Genomic DNA, 20,629 nt, shown 5'->3' on the forward strand with positions numbered 1-20,629 from the left:
CTGATAGTCGATGATTTTATGATGCAGGATTCAAACCAATTGTTGTATTGTTTTTTTTTAATTTCTCCATATCTAGTATTCTTTCTCCAAACTCCTGGTAAACAAAACCACTGGTAATAGTGACTGATTCTGAAAAATTTCCCTGTTTTTGAAACTTCCCTCTTGAGTTTTGTGTTTCATGTTTGTATATATATCCGGTTGTATTCTAATTCTCTCCTTCCCTCATTTTCTTTTTGTATCTTAATTACTCGGAACTCCAATAAAATTTCAAAGTTGTTTCTGTGTTTTACGAGTAATTTTAGTTTTTTCCCACTGGGAACATCGGAACTCGACTTTTTTTTCAAAGTCCTTCATATCTGGAAGATAATGATTTTGATGATTTCTCAGATCTTGAAGAAACTTCAGCGTCAACACTACAACTTCTGTTCTTTTTGTTGAATTTCCACGCGAGATAGATTTCAAACGGGCACAGAATAGAATGATTTGTTGAAAACTCAAACATTTTGAAAATCTATCAACTGTATCCTTATTGCAATGTTCAGTTTTATCAAAATGGGAGGCCAGTCGTTCGACAATATCTTTCTAGACGGCTCCGTCCTCCCACTGGAATAAAACCCACTATTTATCAGCGAGCCTAACCTACTATTATCACTTTTACTCTTCATTTCTCTTTTTTTTTTGTTTTTCTCACTGTTCCCATTTTCAATTTTTTTTTACATTTTCCTTATTTTTTATTTTCCAGATGGGCCAGCGCAGGCTCTTTGCGAAATATCCAAAGAAGCCGGAGCCACTCCCAAAGAAGAAGAGGGAAGAATTTGTTGAGTGGACTCCCGATTATGTTTTCTGGCGTTGGCTTAAGTTAACTATCTTCTTTTCCATCACATTTCTTATCTTGTTCTACTATGAAGAAGTCCATCTGGCTTCGGAGAGAAGAAAAAAGAGCAACAATGATGGTCTATAATTTTTCTTGTATTCTTTCTCGTGAGATGCTAAATGTGGTGGTCGGCGTACACTAATAAAACTGTTGTTAATATATTTCGTTAGAGTGTTCCTTCGAAGTTTTCAGAAAATCTGCCAATAAATTATATCAGTCAAAGTTTTCTTTTGTTTATTTATATTGGGACAAGAAAAAAATTACGAGGCGACTGATCTGGTTGTGGTGGGAAACAGTTTTTAATTTAGAAACAAAATAAAAACACTGAACGGGCAAATGACAAGATGTAGGTTTCGGCTTCATAACTATACGACTTCGTATTTTCTCTAACATTATCAATTTTTGTCATACTACAAAAACAACCGACAGAAATTCCCTTGAAAGCCTGTCTGATTATAGTATTTATGATTTTGTGACTCAGCAACCTACCTTACTTAGAAAGAGTTTCAACACATTTTTGCGTTCTGTTCGAGGTATAGTAAATAACGATGCATATTTCCGAAAACAACGAAAAATGAATCATTTCATGATTGATTTCTGTCTTTTTTTTTAGAAAAGTCTGTCTACTCTCCAAAAATGACACTGTTTGGGAACTGTAAAGATTGCAAGCTTGAACATTTTATTATCTTTACAGAGCTTTTCAGACAAGACTCGTGAAAATCAAAAGAATGATTAACAAAAAATCATCAAAATGTGGTACGTATCTCCAAATTGCTTTGATGTACATTTGGTGTTTTTGTTCTATATTTTTTTTTGTTTTTCCGTGAGATCAGTCTGTATTATTCTCCCAATAAATTTTTTCATAATTCGAAACACGGACAACATTGCTACCGTTTCTAAGCAACCTTTTTAACTTCATCTAAAAAGGTTCTGTAGTGCGGCTGGAGGTTAAGTTATCATTTATTGGAAGATCAAATTAGATGTTCACCTCTGGGCTTTTATACCAAGCATAGAGGCGGAGCTTACAAACAATAGAAAAGAAGATAGATGATGATTCAGCCAGACGGTGAACCATCAAAAAGCGGAAAGATAAAAGGGTCAAGACAAAGAAATTGTAACTATGACTCTTTCATCAACCAAAAAGATGCAATTCTGTAGAAATTGTATATCATCCTTTTCGAGTCTGCTCAAGTTTTCTACTATACAACATACTTTTTTGCCTATTTTATTTATTTCTTCATAAGAGTTTCCGTTTTTCAAACAATCAAAAAAACATTTTGGCAAAGATATTGTGTTTTTCATTTTTCTGAAACATGATTGAAACTTTTTCTCTATAAACTACTATGAGAGCGTTAATCACAAAATGTGGAAACTAAAGCTACCTTATTAACCTGATTATATTAACAATACACGATTTTTTAGCTTCCGGGACACTTAGTTTTATTCTTTAAATTTTCATCTGTAATAAAATTAACTGCAATGAAGGCGAATCACTAAATGCATAGATTCGTTGTATCTCGAAAGTTTTTCCTTTCAATTTTCTCACAAATCCTCAAAAAATTTCTAATACATTGAAACACCGACATCGACATCGCAACCGTTCCCATGCGACCTCTAGAGCTTCATCCTTTTCCGGTCTGCTCACGTTTTCTTTCACTATACTACATCATCTTTCATCCGTTTTCAGTTTTTTTTACACATTTGTTTCAACTTCGGACACTTAATTAAATTAGCAAGTGTTTCTAATAATCAATATTCTAACTTGGGAATGAATATGTGTGTCACGCGAAATTTTCTTCTATATTTTGGTGTCAGATAGTCCTGACCCATACAAGAACATTTAAATTGAAGTGATATGAATAGGTGAAGATGCAGAGAAAAATATTGCTAACTGGATCACTCTCCTACATATTTGTGAAACTACAATTACTATAAAACAGGATTAAAAAATGAGCAGTTCTCATGATATCACAAAATGGCCATTTTCAAAAAATGTATTCGTTAGATCATGTCTATATAATTTTTCCAGCTAAATAAAGTGGATCTTCATTTTCAATTACATAAGTCACAATCTATTTAAGAGGCTTATTCTCACTTTTTCAGTTTTTCAAATCTCTTCCACGTATTCGTTTGAGTTGAATACAAAAAACCAATGTATGCGTTTCGTGATAAGAGTTTGTCAGAAATTTAAGTTATTTTAATCCCAAAAGTTGGTGTAATGAAGTTTGTCAATCTTGTCCTAAGTTTAACTATACGCGTACGCGGAATGGAGAAATATAAACTGAACAAGTGAGACGTAACAAAATGTTGTCAGCATTAAAAGTGCTGTTATTGAAAATTTCTCAGAACAAATGTTTAGAGAAATTACTAAAAGATTCATTCTATTCCGGCTACATCTTGAGCAGCTAACTATGTTTATATTTGAAAAACACAATTTATTTTCAGATGCCTTTCCACCGAAGAACTCGAGAAGGCAGAAGAAGCAAGATTCGCAACAATCGACACAAAACAAAATCGTTAGAATCCATCAAAACCGTCGCTTGCCAAATAATGGTGCTCCTCGGCTCCGTTCTGTCCATGTTGTTCATTTGCCTTCTCCCATTCTGGATATTCCGTTATATTGCTAACATGATGTAGAAGTCTGGAATGTGGCGCAAAGAGTTCAACTGATGTCACATCTACATAGAAATAGCTTTTTGAATTTCCTATAGCCTCTGTTCTTGACGTCAATTTATGGTCTGTCAGAATTTGTTAGATCTTTATACAAATAAAAGTTTGACTTATATTAGAAAACACGTTTTCTCACGCCTACTTTGTTCATGTGATTAGCGATGTGTTTCCGAGCGTCTGAAAATACTCAAAAAATGTGTTTACCGAAAATGGATTGACGTACTTTACGCATAAATAATTTCGATTTATTTGGTCAACTGACTTTCTGCAAAAAATGTGATCAGTGACGCTGAGGCAACAATGCAAACACTACTCCCACGGTTCAGTGCAGTGGATTCAAGTCAACCCACTATCATAAATGTTTTTAAGTTATCCTTTATCTCTCAGTCGCAGAATATTGGTATCAAAGAGCTTTTTTTTTTGAGAAAAATAAAACGATCAATGAGCAAAAACATTTTCAACTAACTGAAAAACAATTTGGAAAAGAAAACATTGAGTAAAAATATAACACAAAAAAGGAAAACAGGTCAAAACCTTCAACGTTACCTGAATTCCCAAAATTCGTATCCGTTTTGAAACTCATCCCAGTTCCATATAATATCTCGTTTCTGTTTGACTTGATATGCTATGGAAATGGGTTGAGCTTTTGTCAACTGGAGCGGAATATGTTAGAAGTGAATAGACAACCACCGACAGCTTCGTAGTAGGTGTATGAACTCCCAAGTGCAAATATAATTTGAAAAGACAAAATGAAGAAAGAGAGAGGAACGAGCCGAATACTTCATCAAAAATTGTTTTATCTTGTAGACTTTGTCCTTTTACTTTCCCACTCCCAGTAATAATTTCCGTTTTGTGAGAAAGACTGCAAGCTTGTCCTGTGATTGAACTTTTCACGCTGAGCATCCAATTTCCGGTTGAGATGTTTGGTCTCCACTATTGAGAAGATAATCTCGCGGCGTAAAAGTAGGGGGAAGAGCATATCTGTAATCACAGGTTGCATATCCACGGAAACTGGCTCTTATTTGTATTCAAACAAGAATAGGTATCTTATGGAAAAGTGTCATTCTTGAAAATACAAAACACGACTTGGAGATCTGAACTGTTTTTCTTCAAACCCCAAATAATGGTTATGTTTCAGTACGATCCCAGTCTATGCATCACAGAAAATCTTCCGTTATTCATTATTGCACTTAATCCTTATTCAAAGATGATTTCCTTTGAAAATTGAAAACAAGATTTGCACACGTGATATGTTTTTATATCATGTAATCTCATCCGAGCTGTGAGGATTCAAAGTGATACGGCTTACAAAAAGCATGATGGATAATCTGTCTACTTCACTGAATACATAATCTGCATAAGCTTTAAGAGAAGACGTTAGCTGGTACGAAAGTAGGCGTGTCCTACTCTCACAATCTGTGTCTCACGTCTTGAGACTCTCAATGTTTACCGGCGAGAATGTTTTTATTTCATTCTATACCAAGATGTCTATGTGAGGAGACGTCGAAAATGTTTTTCCTATTTTTCTGAAATTCTAATTTTTTTTAATTATTTATTTTCATTACTGTAAGTTACATTTCAAAAACTTCATACGTCTTAAAATAATCATTTTTAGGGTTTTTGTGGCATGACGGGTTGCGTGTTCTTTGCCGGGTGGAAGTATTAGAGGTAAGTTGCGAAAGCAAAACATAAATTGCCAAGATTATGCCATTCCAGGTTGTTGAAGAAATTTCCATGTGGGACAGTATAAGAAGAGGCAGCATTGAGTCGGAGTGGTTTAGATGGAGTAAGTCTAGTTTTACATCATAAGATTCAGCGCTTTCAAAATTTCCTACATATTCTGTTATTCCGATGGCAAAACCGAGAAGCAAGAATTTTACACTGTTTCTTTTTCGATAAAATTATTGTCTCAATTCCAGAATAGCGGATTTTAAAGTCAATAGTCGAAGAAACTAGGAATAAGGGTATAAGCCAGGACAAATTCTTCAGTTTTTCTCACAGTCTGAGAATCTCAGAGTAATAACTCTTATCTTTTTTAGTAATGTAAGTCCCCTAATGTTTTCAGTGTCCCTTGGTGTTTTTATGTTTTGAAATAAAGGCAAATTTTTTGATCATGTTTGGAATACAAAAAAAACTCTAAAATGATTCTGAACTATATTTTTTTGTAGAATCGTTGGATTAGTTCAAAAGATTGTTCTTGCAGTAGAGATTCATTTTTCCGTGGTTTACCACGCTTGTGGTTCTAATAATATTCTTGAACTCAATTTTCATGACATTTTCATAACATTTAATTGGAAAAATTATTACAGAATCATCACCACAAGCACCAAAACAAGGATTTTTGAATGTTTAAATATTAATAATAATTTTCTATTCTTCAAATAAATTTTTTTTAAAGATTACTTGCTTTCAATTCTCTTACTCAGGGTTTCAAATCAGTTGCTTATCGTGTCGTTTTTCAGACAAAAGGTTTTCTTTGACAACGAACATAAACTTTTTCTCCCCAGGCATAGTTTGCGGCCGGCCAGTGACTTTGTTACTTTCACGGAAAAAAGGACAACAACCTGGTAGCGTTTCTAATCCAGTTGGCAAAACAATCATGATTATTCTGAACTAAGCAAAAGTTCTACTTACGTAGTTTCTTCAATATCAGGATGATCACGAGGAGATCAAAATGTAGATGTGTTACCAACTTCAGTTTTATCAGAGCCTATTGATTAATCTTTTGTAGCTTCGTTGGGATTCTGCTCTGAAGAGTATAATTTCTTGCGCCACTTAAGTTTCACCAGATGGGATGGTGAGAATAAATTCAAATGTGCATCTCTTGTTGCTTTGGAAACGTTCCGGGGCTACACGTAGTATATGTCAGTTTCCGCTCCGAAATATAAAGTTGTGACAAAAGCTCATTGAAGCGAATCCTGGGGTCACGGAGGAAACCAGATTAACAAACTTCTAAAAACTTAATGAGCACATTAACAAAGACTGAAGGGAAATTGGAAAAAGGTACACTTTAAAATTGGGTCTCCATACTCATGAACAACAGTAGATATAAAAAGATGGATAAAAATTAATTTCAGAATACACAATTCAATTGGACTACTTTGAAGAAGCAGTTTGCCTCTGTTGTAATCTCCTATAGATCATATGTATATGTATTTATATTAACTTGTCCAAAGCGTAAAAATCTTGTGTTTAAGCATATTTGATCTACACTGATCTACCTAGTCTCTTTTTTTGATCTATAAAGACTGCGCGGCACCGCGTGCTCCTTTCTGTTTTTCTTTTTGCCTTCCTCAGATCAGAGTGCGGCCCCGGGTACCCGAGACCCGGGTCTACCCGGGTAATTCTACCCGAATCCGGGTTTTGAGACTCGGGTAACCCTGGTTCTTGGTTCGGGTACCCGGGATAACCCGGGTATACCCGGATCGAGTAATACCCGGGCCGGGTAACCCGGGTACCCGGGTATTACCCGACCCGGGTATTACCCGGGTCGGGTACCCGGGTACTTGCGTAGCCAGAATCGCAAATTGTTTTGAGTTTTAAACGATTGTGAGGTATACAGTATACTATGAAATGCAAAAAGACCAACATTCACAATATCCGGTGCAAAAAATCTAAAGCGACATCCGGTTTGGCCTGGATTAAAAATTGGTATAATTTTTTTAAACACATTTTTTGAAAATTTCCCAAGAGTAAAAGTGCTTAAATAGTTATAGTAAAAATGCTTAAATTATCATACATATTCAACTTTTGATTGAATTTTAATTATTTAGTCAAAAACTTTTTTTTCCAAAAAAATTTCTAAAACATGTTTCAAAACGGGCCGCGCGGGCCGGGTCGGGCTGCCGGCCGAACCGGGCCGGCCCGTGACAAGGTAATCGTCAGGAATAACAAATATCCAAAAGTGGCGATACCCGACCCGGGTAATACCCGCCCCGGGTTTACCCGGGTCGGGTTTCGTTCTACCAGGGTATTTGTCAATCCCGGATCCCCGGGTGTCACCCGGGTTTTTGAGCCCGGGGCCGCACTCTGCCTCAGATTTCGGGACCCCTGATTCATTCTATTCCCTTATTCACTGATTCTCGCCCCGTTTTATTTTCCGTTATCCTCATTGTATTCCCTTTATTAGCTCCCCTGATAAAGACTATTTTAAATCACTGTTGTTCCTTGCTCCTCATGCTACCTGGCAATGGACACAAACGTCTCAGTTTCCAATAAGAATATGTTTTCAAAAACCCAGTACCCCACTGTCCAACATCTTCCGAGCATAAGACAAAACACCTTCTTATCTGATGTTAGGAAATCATAAGAACACAAAGAAAAAATTAAGAAACGTGAGATAATTCTCACATCAGTCATCCAATTTTTACATAAATCTTCATTATTTTCACTAAGTGTGTGAGATACGGAGCTGTTAGTGTGAAATTAATTCTGATTTTCTGATTTTCGAACAATGATTACTACAATATTAGAAACGAAAAAAATGACCAAATCTAAAAAAGATAACTTCAAAAAAACCGAATTCTAGGGGAAAAGACAAAACATCGGTTTATGATTGAAAAAGTTGGATTGAACTCGCGACACAAAAACCGAAATTAATGGAGGAAGATGTTATACAGTGCGCGTCATAAGTTTATGCCACCCCCTAAATCAGGGGTTTCTGTAAAAACAAAAAGTTTTCGAAAAAAATGATTAATGCCATTAAATTCAGCGCCTAAAAAACCTGATTTACCAAATTTTCAGACATGTACCACCATTTTTACGGCAGAACGCTTTACTGACTTTACTGACTTCAACCAAATTTAGCTGTGTTTCGCCCCAAATATCACGGCACCTGAACATCACTCTTAGCCAGCGATCCGTGGCCGAGTGGTGAGTGCGTCTGTCTATGAAGCACGCTATGCAGGTTCGACCCCGTTTTTTCAAACTTTTTTTGTTTTTTCTATTCTTCCTTATTTTTTACTTTTTGAGCCTTTTTTCTATTACATCTAACCAAAACTGCGCCGTGAGTATTTTATATCCGTCTTGTCGTAGATAATATCGCTGACGGTACTTCTAATTCGCTTAACTTCCAAATTACTTCATGTGATTCAGAACCGTTCGCAGTTTTGGTTAGATGTAATGAAAAAACGGCTCAAAAAGTAAAAAATAAGGAAGAATAGGAAAAACAAAAAAAGTTTTAAAAAACGGGGGTCGAACCAGCATAGCGTGCTTCATAGACAGACGCACTCACCACTCGGCCACGGATCGCTGGCCGAGAGTGATGTTCAGGTGCCGTGATATTTGGAGCAAAACACAGCTAAATTTGGGTGAAAAATCGAGTAAATTACATGTATTAAGTTTGCATTTTCAGACTAGAATATCTGGATTCTGGAGGCCATTCAGCAATTTTTGAAAACTGATTTCCCATTAAAATTCGATTGTCTATCGATTGCGCTAGGTCTTGTTTCTGAACTCCACGGTCAGTTTAGACCATTCCCTAGTGAATCAAGAGATACTCATTTCGTTTATTGTCATTTCCAGTGCGTGCTAAAATTTCACTATATGTACAAAAGGCTCAAAATCAAATTCAGACCAAATCAAAAGAAGGCGTTCATTAAATATTTCAAAGAATGCTGATTCAATGGGTTAGTTGGAATTTCGAAACATTTATGTGTGCTGCTCTGATTTTATATACTCAACTGTTTCAAATTTGAACATCGAGATGCGATAAAGATCAATTTGGGAAGAGTGAACTCGTGTACGAGGTTCAGTTACACCAGTCTAACGAAGTCAAAATATAGAAAACAGTTTTAAAATCTGTGATATGTGATAATAGCAGATCATCTCTTTTTAAGATTCTGAATGCTAGAATTTCAAAACGTAAAACAGTACACAATTCCACTTCTTAATAGCGTTGTAATTTTATTCTACTTTTTTTAAAAGATATTTTTGGCGTTGTCCAACTTTTTTAATGCAAACTGAAGTTTTTACCTTGTAAAAACCCACAAAGTTTGCCCCCCTGCCAATTATAGCAGGTTTATAATTTTTTCCTCAATTGTTCAGAACTCTTTGTTTCTGTGTTATGCTCCTCTTTTCAATATGTACTTTAACTTTGGTTCTGTTAAAAAGTGCAACATCACTTCAGCTGACACAGTCCCTAGACGGCTGTCTGGATGAAAATCGTAGTCGGGTGATAACTCTCGTGCTAATTATGCTCGGAGACGTACAAGTTATGCGTCGTGTGCGCATTGCGCATTTCCTCTGTTTTCTTTACGTATCTTCATTCTTTCCATATTATTTAATTTTCTAATTTCTCATATCTTCACAACTCGAATAAACATGTCAATCTCCGGTGATAACGATGATATCGAAATGGCAGTGATGGACTCTGAAGTAAGTAAGATAAAGTGATTGGGATTATTGATACAAAATAAAACATTAAAAAAATGCAATTTCCAGGATCAACCACTCCTTCAACCTCAATTGCGAACAGCGAAAAATCGGGTCCCAATACTCAAAAGGCTGAACGATGAACAACAATTGAATCTTCTCATGGTGACGTGAGTGATGATAATTATATGTTTCGTGTAAGAATGTGCTCCTCTTTAGGTTGATTGCCGTCCTTTTGCTCGGCGCCTCGATCGGATATCTCTGGGTATTTCTGGCAGGGGGATTTTCGGGAACTGGCGAAGTTCTCATCGATGAGAAAGAACATCGTTTGGTGATGGAGCTGCGCCGTAACCTCACTCGGAGTGAGGGAAAGATGCTCATGTGATGTTATGTTGACTCAGTTTTTTATTATTATTAAAAGTGAGACAATAAACAAATTAATAAACATTATAAAAATAACTTTGTTTTTGTAATCATCAATTTTCTCCTCCACGTCGGATATTTAGATATTTATTCGTTTACGTAATCGGATGCTTCATCATCAGTACTGTAGTTCCTCAATAAAATCCAGTTTTTCATGAGAAATATCTTGTTTTAAAATCTTTTATTTTTCTTTTCTCAGTCAGATGAAGATTTTGGAAATCTGAATGCTTGATTTGCTCTTCATTTTCACCGTCCCAATACTGTTCTAATAATTTTTCATCCTCATCCAGAATCAAAACATTCAATTTCCGAGTCCTCGTCATTAAAAGAAAATTCAACTTCCGAACATCACCCGTGCATTTCTTAACTTCATAACTTCATGAGAACTTCACAAGTTGGTAAATTCAAATTGATTCCATCTTTGTTGCTGCAATTTTGAGTAACCATCTGTTTAATTTTTGAACGTAAACAGCACTCGGAAAGCTTTCTTCAGACTGACTAATTAATGCCATCAAGAACGTCGATCAAAACATTTCAAATTGAAAACGACATAATCTCTTGTTGAATCCTTTTGGGAAGTGCCGGCTGACTCATGGAGAACAGAATGAGTTCAAACGCTCAATGTTCAAGAGCAAAAATTGGCATTCAAATTATGAGGAAATGAGTATTTTCATATTTTGATATACACGCGGAGATTAATGAATTGAGTATCACTTTGTAGAAGTTAGACTAATTGTAAAGCCTCCCACTGCGGAAAATTCTGTTAGTGCTAGATTCTACCAAATCAAAGTACTCGAAACAAATTGGAGTGTTGAATTAAATGAGATGAAAGTTTGAAATATTCCACGAACATGTGAACTATCACAAAGCATCTTTTGGAGTGATACCGGTGCATATATCTTACTACATTTGTATCGAAGTCCAACTCCGTTTACAGGCATCCCCAAGATTTTTGTATGTTCGAATCTCCCGTTCCCAGTTGAATTAGTTAACACATACTTCCTCTGAATCGACTTTATTCTCCAAAAATCTATTCAACTTTCAACAAACTTTGTAATTAATACAGCTTTTTAGCAAACTTGTACGGAATTTAAGGTCAGGAATAGCAGAGTTCAAAATTATAAAATACATTTTCTGAATTACGTGGTTTTTTTCTCTAGAATGCACCATGCATGATTCATGTAAATCCAAAAACCCACAATTCTGTACAAGCCTGCTAATTAGCTTTATATTGCATCTCTTATTTGTAAATTCCGAACATGATGATGTAGTAGATGAAAACCGCGAGGAATGCACCAAAGATGGTAATTGGAACGCAGGCAAGGCTGGAAAAATGAACTTTTCATAAGGTTAAAATTGCGTATCACCCACCGGCATTTCCGTTGTCTTTCAGTTTCTTGGTTCGTTCCAACACTTACAAAAATCTAAAATTCAAAAATAAGTAAAACTGTATTCGGAAGTAAAAGGATCTACCCGGTTCGCTGGAGCTTGGTTTTGGTTGACAGATGCATTATGAGACGACATCGTAATAACCTAAAAAGAAACAATTTATATAAGAGAAACTGACGAATCCAAAAATATTATTAAAACTGCAGAGCCTCAAATAGAAGGATGAATGAAGAAAATACCAAAAATGAGAGTGGGTGGTTCTTCCGGAGAAAAGAGTGTAAACTGAAATAAGTACTCACGGCAGACTGACGCACGCGGTAACTCCTAAAAGAGTTGATAATGAGTAAAAAGATTAACGAGTACACTCTTGTTTTTGAGTTAGATTGAAAAGTAGAAACGAAAACTGATCTCAACTGATCACTTCTCATAATAAATCATGTTTTGAACTACAAAATACAAGTCCAGAGGAATCGAAATAAAAGTGACTAATTTTATTGATGAATGATATCATTCAGAGAGGGTAAACTCATATGGGAAATATAATGAATGCGATTACAAATGCATTGATTGAAAACTTATTTTAGAAACTGACAAAAACAACTTCTCGAGCTCAAAAATCTTCTCACTTTTGATCTAACCTCATACAGTCTCCGTTCAAACTCTCAGAGCAAAACAGTGAATCACTTCGATTTTGCATCGTTTTTCTGTCGCAATCTCACAACTGGATCACTCTGGTGATTGCCAGTTCTTCCTGGCTTCTCTGTACCTGTATTTTCAGGTTATCAAAGTTTTTCAGCTAAAAATCACGAAAAACTTTGTCAAGCCCATGACTCAAGTTTTGATGCGGACTACACTTCACCTCAACAAATGAAACTGAAAATTTCCACAAATGATACCAATTGTCATTCCCAGAAGTTCCAGTCAAGTTGTCTTCGGTTTTACGTTCTTCGAATTAACTTGTAAATGACCCGCTTTTTTCTGCATGTGTGTTTACGTGCTTTATGGACTTGTTCTTAATTATATTTTTCAAGTAAATTTTTCAAGTAAGAAATACTAACAACAACATTTCTACCGGAAAAAAAACTTTCTAAAACATAGTCTGGCATACAACTTAGTATTTTTATCATTTATATGACAATAAGAAATGGTGAATAAAAAAGGAACAAACTGAATAATATACTCAACCTGCAAATAAAGCTGTGATATCAAATTAGTTTAGTTTCATATTAGAAGCAAATACTTACTTTCTACAAAACTGCTAAGTCAAAGACATATTTTAATTTTGAATCTTTTCTGATTTGTTTTTCAAATTCCCTCTCTTTCGAATCAGACTACATACCTTTGTGATTCATTCGAATTTCCAGAAACCAGAAAAAAACCGATTCGAACCTTTTGCACCTTGCTACAACTGAAAGTCAGAAAAAACACATCGATCAAATGTATTCTGATGATTTGCCTACTAAATAGACTTCTCATAAATTTGTATTCAAGTAAAAAATTTATTCAACATTCGAAAACAGCCAAATGATCAGAATTAACTGCACAAAAAACTTGAAGTAATCTGAGAACTACTTAACAAGAAATTTAAAATGGAAGGGAAAAAAGAAACATTGTTTGAAAATGTTATGTAGATTCAGTTTTGAAGATTTTCCACGCGATTGTTGTATCTTGCCGCAAACATAATGCTTCCAGGGCTAGCAAACCATGGGTGACGATTGAATCTTCTGAGGAATGGAATCATGTCAATGCAACTACGTCGAATCTAAAAAAATGAACTTTGATAAAAAATGGTGACTTGAAATTAGTCATACCGATCTGCTGAATGTTAAAAGAAGAATTGGAGGCGACAAAGTGAGAGCGTCACTTGCAAATGGAGTCAGAACCGATATCCAATGTGCCATCAGAATGTGGTTTTCGGATGCGTTTTCAGTGACGATATATGCATTTAGGAAACCAAGGATGGCGAGAAATGCGTCAATCATTGCAATGCAGATTGTTAGTTTGAGAAGATTACTCTTTGGCATGTTTTGTCGGTTTCTGAAACATAAATACGTAGTGTCTGTGAAAAATACAAGTTTTCTATAATGATATCACTTACCCAACGATTCTGTTCATTTTCAGAAATGAAAGTGTATTCAATATGATGTTCATTACAGTGATGCAGATCAGAAGTGGGGTGAGCCATGTATAAAGTTCTTTTCTTTCCTAAAAACAAGTTTCTGCAACTTAATTAAGAAAGTTTTAACTTAAAAACTTACGATAGTACTGACAATGGAGAAACTGTCATTTTTCTCACTATATTGGTAGTATGAGCAGTTTGAGAGTATCCGTTTGGTATCCAAAAATGGTAGAATGAACGAAACGAGAACGATGATCCAAGCAGCTGCTATACACACTTTTGATTTTGCGAGAGGGAAGTAGATAGCGATAAATCTATGCAGACATAGATAAAAATTGAATATGTATTGGATATATGCAAATTGATAGTGTAGAGTGTGAGATATGTTGATTTGGTACTGAGCTTTTTCAGAACAGGAATCGTGATTTTTGAAAAATGCAGCCAAAGTTCCATTTATCCCAGTACTTTGAGGTAAGCGGAGAGTTATGAACGAGTTTGTATATGTAACATTGTTCTATAAAATATGTATAAACAGTTTGAAAGAGTGAAAAATTCAACTTACGATTACATAACTGATCACAAATAGTTTGAAAAACGAGCTCTTCAAAATATACCGATTGATGAGGATGGCGACAGAAACCCAAGTATAGAGCAGCATTCCAACTATCCCGTAGGTAGTTGTTATAACAAACTTAGGATTTTGCAAAAGATCCATGCTGACTTTTGCAACAACAAAAAATTCAGAATGGCAACATTTCCAAAAGATAGAGAATGAAAAATGGGCGGAGCTGCGGATTATATTGTTCTGATTCATTTCGAAAATAGGAATTTTATTTGACATTTCGAACCAGACTTCTGACTTTAATTGAATACATAAAAATGTAGTTAAAAAACGTGCGATCTCTTTTTTGTTTCCTCTTTTTTATTCTAAAAATAAATGGAATTGATCCCAAATTTTTGGGGTTACTTGGTTCTGACTTGGTTTGTATTTTATTACTCATAGCCTCATCCTGCAAAAAATTCCTCTAATTTCAAAAAAAACGTGTGCTTAACTTGAGCTTACTCGAATTGGTCTCATGCTTCTATTCTACTATTTTACCGTCAAACATTTGATCATTTGAACAGCATTTCTAAACACATGAATTTACAATTCCACAAAAACTGACAAGGGAATGACCCTGAGTGAAACGCGAGATTCTCAACGATGTTTTCACCAAAGATAGACCTTACTGAAACTAAAAAAACACTAGATGTTTTAGCGGCAACAAATTCGTTTCCAGCTAATGACGAACATTTTTCATCTTTTTCAAAATTTTTTGGTCGAGTCACTTTGAGACACTGTAACTTTGTTTATTTTTGATGATTTATTAAAATTCAAATTGTTATAGAAAGGTGAACGTGTGGGCTACAAAAAAACTAACTGGACCATTTTACGAAAACTGAAACCTAAAAAGATACGAGTCATAGCGTGAAAATTGTCAGTACTCATGAAATCAAAAAGTAGCCATTTTCGAAAAAAGGTCTCTGGGGACCATGTTTATTCGATTCCCCGTGTTGAGTGAGGTACACATACATGTTCAAATATATGGCTCACCTTTCATTTTAGAGACTTAATTTCAATTTTTCAACTATTAAAGCCATTTCCACGTATTTCTACTGAAAAACGCAAAAACACGGATCATGGCGGAATGTTGTTACAACATGCCAAAACACAGTTTTTTAAAACAAAAATAATGTTTTATAAACATGGTCCCCAAAGACTTTTTTTTCGAAAATGGCTACTTTTTGATTTCATGAGTACTGACAATTTTCACGTTATGACTCGTATCTTTATAGTTTTCAGTTTTCGTAAAATAATTTAGTTAGCTTTTTTGTAGCCCACACCTTCACCTTTCTATAACAATTTGAATTTTAATAAATCATCAAAAATAAACAAAGTTACAGTGTCTCAAAGTGACTCGACCAAAAAATTTTGAAAAAGATGAAAAATGTTTGTCATTTCTTTTTTTTCCCTGTGCAGTCTACAGCGCTACCCGCAGTCGTGTTTAATAGATTTATGATTATATTTTGAAGAATCCGACTTAATTTTTTTCTCTTGTTTTTTTGGTTAACACTGAAAAAAAGAAAACATATATTACAAGTGTGTTCAATGTTGTTAATTATGAGTAAAATTTGTCCATTCAACACCAAAACAAACGATTAAGATTGGCTACCGTTGATTGCATAGCAGACATTCTTAACTATTCGTTCAGGCAAAGAGAAGACAAGAAATCTTTCAAACTTTAGACGATCATCAAACAAGGCAGAAGGGTTGTGAAGTTAATACTTCTGGTGATCCATGGTTCAATCCATAGTTCTCCGCGACCCCCTTTTCTTACATGTCTAATTGTGTTTCTCTCTCCCGATGACATCTACTAAATCAGTTTCTCAGCGTCCACCATATGGCACTATGGTGGGGCTCGACTGCCTACTTTCTTTGTTGGTTGTATTCTGTTTCTCTTAATTTTTCAATATCATCTATTCAGAAATGCACAGCTATTGCAATATCTAGTACAGTGCGTCCTATTGGATATCACACCCATTTTTGATAATATCATAACAACAGCGAGAGATCACAAAATGCTGTTAACACTAATCGATTCTAAAACAGTAAATCATCCCAGCAACCACGTTTCTAGGTCGTCGTGGCAAAATACATGTGGCGAGTTACATCAGTAGTTTTCTTCACATCGCGTTTATTGCGCTTGTGAATTTGAAAATGAAACTTCTTCTGAATTTTTCATTTGTATTCGATGGGAATGTCTCTGCGTTTTTCCGTTTGCATTTCTGTCTCTTGCTTTTTTCTAAAACTCTTCTTTCCTGCTAGTCTAGGAAAAAACGAATGAGGTCTACTCGAAGAATTACGCGATGTTGGAGATGAGACATCTTTTTATTTATTTTTTGACGAAATTGAATACAACGATGAAAATGATTGTTTTCGACATTTCTATTGTATCTAAATGAGGGTAATTATATGAGATATGATGCAAAATTATGAATTACAAGACTTTCGAAGTCTCAGAAATAGGCATCACTTCAATTTATAATATAATTTTTCCAACTCTTAATACCATGTATCAGTTTTTTGCATGTTCTGGAAACATTAAAAAACAAGTCAGTAATTAACTGTTATTTCAGTCATTCCTCTTATCTTAAGATCAATTTGAAATTTCTTTTTCTCTTATTGTTTTGGGTAAAGTATTGGTTTGTCTACACGTTCTGAAAAAGCGAAAATAACAAATTTGATAGGTTTCATTTCAGCCTTTTCCCTTATCTCATTAAGATGATATCTGTGTATTAGTTTTATGTTTTATCATATTGCAAAATGACCACATATATCTTTCACACGTTCTCTAATACCGTAGTTCTTTTTTCCTCTTTTCAGTGTTCCCTCTATCCAGTTTCTTCAAACATGTATTCAGTATTGCATTATTCTCTATCTTCTCCATAGGGCATTGAAACAAAATTTGTTAAACGAATGCATGCAGCTCCTCAAAAAAGGACTACTGTCAATTTGAAGGGAGAGAAAAAACAGATAGACAAGTGAAACATAGGGAGAAGTCGAGCAAAGACCATGCAGCCTCCGGAGGCAGCTTCAGATATCTTCAGGGTGAAAAAAAAGACGAAGAAGATGGATTGATGGAAAACGGGAACATGAAAAAAGACAGATTGATGAATTGAAGAAAACGAACCTCATTAAAAATGTAGTGCATTCTAACGGAAGCTGAAAAATGATTGAAAAATTGACATTCCAACCAAAAAAATAAAGAGAAACCTAAAATCGAAATGTTTGAAAAGAGAACAAGCAAAAACCTATAACTTCTTCAATACTGTGCTAAACATCATTTCTAAAGAAGATGAAAAATGGATAAATGAGAAAATCACCTTTTTCAGAACGTAGATCTCCCGGGAATCTCCGGGAAAGCGAAAGTTGAAAAGGCATTCTTCTACTTTTTTCACTTAGCTTATGGAAGTGATTAGCTTCGAAAATATATTCCGCTGTATGGGTTTTGGAGATAAGCAAAGGTTTTGATAATATTTTGACGAAAGTTAGTAAATGAATAAAAATGCTACATTAAGACGCTAATTTATGTTTGTCTCTCTCCTTTTTTGTTCCATCATATTGCAAGACGATCACATTTGTTTTTTTACGCTTTGTCAAATACCGTAGTTTCGCCTTGTTCTTTTCAGTGTTCCCTCTATCCAGTTTCTTCAAACATGTATTCAGTATTGCATCATTTTCTATCTTCTTCATTAGGCATTGAAACAAAAAATTTGACAAACGAATGCGTGCAGCTCCTCAAAAAAGAACTACTGTCAATTTGAAGGGAGAGAAAAAAAGAGATAGACTAGTGAAGCATAAAGAGGAGTTGAGCTAACGCCAATTCGTCTCCGGAACCAGCTTCAGATGTCTTCTGTGCAAAAAAAGAAGATTGATGGATGGAAAGAAAACGAACCTCATTTGAAATGTAGTGCATTCTAACCGAAGTTAGAAAAGAGAAATGTTGTCTATCCGACCAGTCTTCTTTCACAGCCCCGCTCTCCCTGCCGTTAGATGAACAATTGAGTATGATTATTGAGAATGATGATAGATTTTGGAAATAAAAAAGTTTTTAAGAACATTAGTAGAATAGTAAAAGTGCTACATAATAACTCTAATTTTGCTTCAAACCGTGGAATAATAGCAGAGTTACGTGTGTGATCATGTTTTGAAGTTCAGCTTAACATTTCCAATGGTTCCTGATGTTTAAATTTATAATTTATCTAAATTTAATTTATAATTTATCTAAATTTAATTTATAATTTATCTAAATTTCACATGTTGACAAGGTTATATAATTATCTTCCCATTGCGTACAATACCGTAGTTCTTTCTTTCTTTCTTTCTTCAGCGTTCTCTTCAATCAGCCCCCTTGAAAATGCATTTGGCATTACATCTTTTTTGTTCTCCCAAAGGAGATAGAAAGAACTTTTAAACAAACGGATGCATACATTTCCTCAAAAAAAAACTGCTGTCAATTTGGAGAAGAAGGAAAAGAATGAGATAGACACACGAATGGGGAAGCTGATCGAATAACCAGCTTCCTCCGAATGCTGCTTTGAATATTCAGCAGTGTAAAATATTCAGTTTTTCAGAAGTCTTTGCCCTCTTTTCAATTTATGCAGCCGCCAGAGTTCAGCGCGACCGGCATCACACACTCACAACAACGACGGCAAAGATGTAATCAGTACTCATGGCTAATACATAATTGATAAACACTTATTTTTCATTCTTAGAAGTTTAATTTAAACCTGATAGAATGAGTGCGAAGACCTTTGAAACACAAAACATATAAACGAAAAAAATTAACTGATGGAAAACAAATGTGATTTCTTGAGAACATAAAACAGAAAATTGATAGCTTGAATTAGAGAAAACAATCAGAAAGCAATAAATGATTGAAAAAAAGTCTTCATTCAGAAATCTCATTGCTGCAAAATACATTGTTTCCAAATAATAAGGAGAGGGAGACAACTAGAAATAGAACCTCATTCGTAATTTAAATTAGTCTTTTTACAAAATACATGGTTCACAAAACAAAACTCTAGTGTTTTTTTTGTTTTCAAAATTCTCAATCAAAGGAATCTGAAAGGCTTGAAGTTCAAAATTATAATCTTCTTGAATTTGCCACAGCTATAGTCCCCCTTTTTCAATTCTGTATATTTCAATTTCTTCAAAAATGCATCGTTTTCTCTCTTTTCCATTGAGATTCAAAAAAATTATCAAACGAATGCGTGCTGTTCCTAAAAAAGAACTACTGTCAATTTGAAGGGAAAGAAAAAAAGAGACAGACTAGTGAAACATAGGGAGAAGACGAGCGAAGACCAAGCCTCTGGAGGCAGCTTCAGTTGTCTTCAGTGCAAAAAAAGATGATTGATGGGTTGAAAGAAAACGAACCTCATTTGGCTAACAAAGATTGAAAAATTGACATTCCAACCTCTCTCCTGTCTCCTTTTCCAACAAATGGGCAGCATACTGCAAAAATTATTCTAATCCTAGAAAAGGATAGCAAAATAATTTTTCAACAACAATGGGAGGAAGAAACAAAATGTTTTCAGTTTGATTTCAAATGTTCCAGTTTTTAGCATAGCTTGAAAAGTGTGGTAGGTCACTGAGGGCTTTTGATAATAGCCATAAATTATTTGACAGCAAAAATCATGTATTGACGAGCATGCATTTCTAAATTGCTATATGCGTCTGTGGCAAAGAATTCTGATCAGAAGCTAATAAGTGGTAGAAACTGGAGATAGTACTACAAATGTGAGTGGACTGTGACGGAGATGTTCTCTTTTACTGAATACTTTCATTTTGCATGGTTGATTTCGGTAGTAAAATTCAACTTTTCAAAAAACGTGAAAAAAATTTGAGCATAGTGTCATTTTCATAGCCGAAGGATACCGTGAACTCTTTCAAGTTTCAGAATTGTTCATGGATCGGTCCCAGCTTGCAAATAAGGAAGTATTTCATCGAGCTCACAACGACAAAATTATTTAGTAAGCTTCCTTGAAAAAACTCAGTAGAGTGTATTTCAGAAAAATTCCACAAGTATTCACTAGGTATTTAGAAATTGTTGAGAATCCGTTGCAGTTTTGCTGTTTTTTCGGTCTTGCTTCTCTCACTAGGGAAGGTCATGGACTCGGTCTGGAGTTATGAGCCGTGACCTATATCGTTGGAAAGCTGAGAAAACACTGATTCCAAAAAT

General features: G+C 34.9%; 2 protein-coding genes across 2 annotated transcripts; one reads left to right on the top strand and one right to left on the bottom strand.

Moving 5' to 3' along the window:
- Positions 1-9,865: 9,865 nt before the first annotated feature.
- On the top strand, positions 9,866-10,301 carry GCK72_022868 (uncharacterized protein; the record flags this gene model as incomplete). The annotated part of the gene is made up of 3 exons (XM_003102861.2): positions 9,866-9,919; positions 9,986-10,086; positions 10,136-10,301. 3 exons carry the CDS (start codon positions 9,866-9,868, stop codon positions 10,299-10,301), a joined length of 321 nt encoding a protein of 106 aa, XP_003102909.2.
- A 3,060-nt stretch (positions 10,302-13,361) lies between these two features.
- On the bottom strand, positions 13,362-14,562 carry GCK72_022869 (uncharacterized protein; the record flags this gene model as incomplete). The annotated part of the gene is made up of 5 exons (XM_003102921.2): positions 13,362-13,490; positions 13,540-13,765; positions 13,827-13,933; positions 13,987-14,361; positions 14,410-14,562. 5 exons carry the CDS (start codon positions 14,560-14,562, stop codon positions 13,362-13,364), a joined length of 990 nt encoding a protein of 329 aa, XP_003102969.2.
- Positions 14,563-20,629: the final 6,067 nt, after the last annotated feature.

Source organism: Caenorhabditis remanei, chromosome X, assembly GCF_010183535.1.
Source record: "Caenorhabditis remanei strain PX506 chromosome X, whole genome shotgun sequence".
Classification (NCBI taxonomy): Eukaryota; Metazoa; Nematoda; class Chromadorea; order Rhabditida; family Rhabditidae; genus Caenorhabditis; species Caenorhabditis remanei.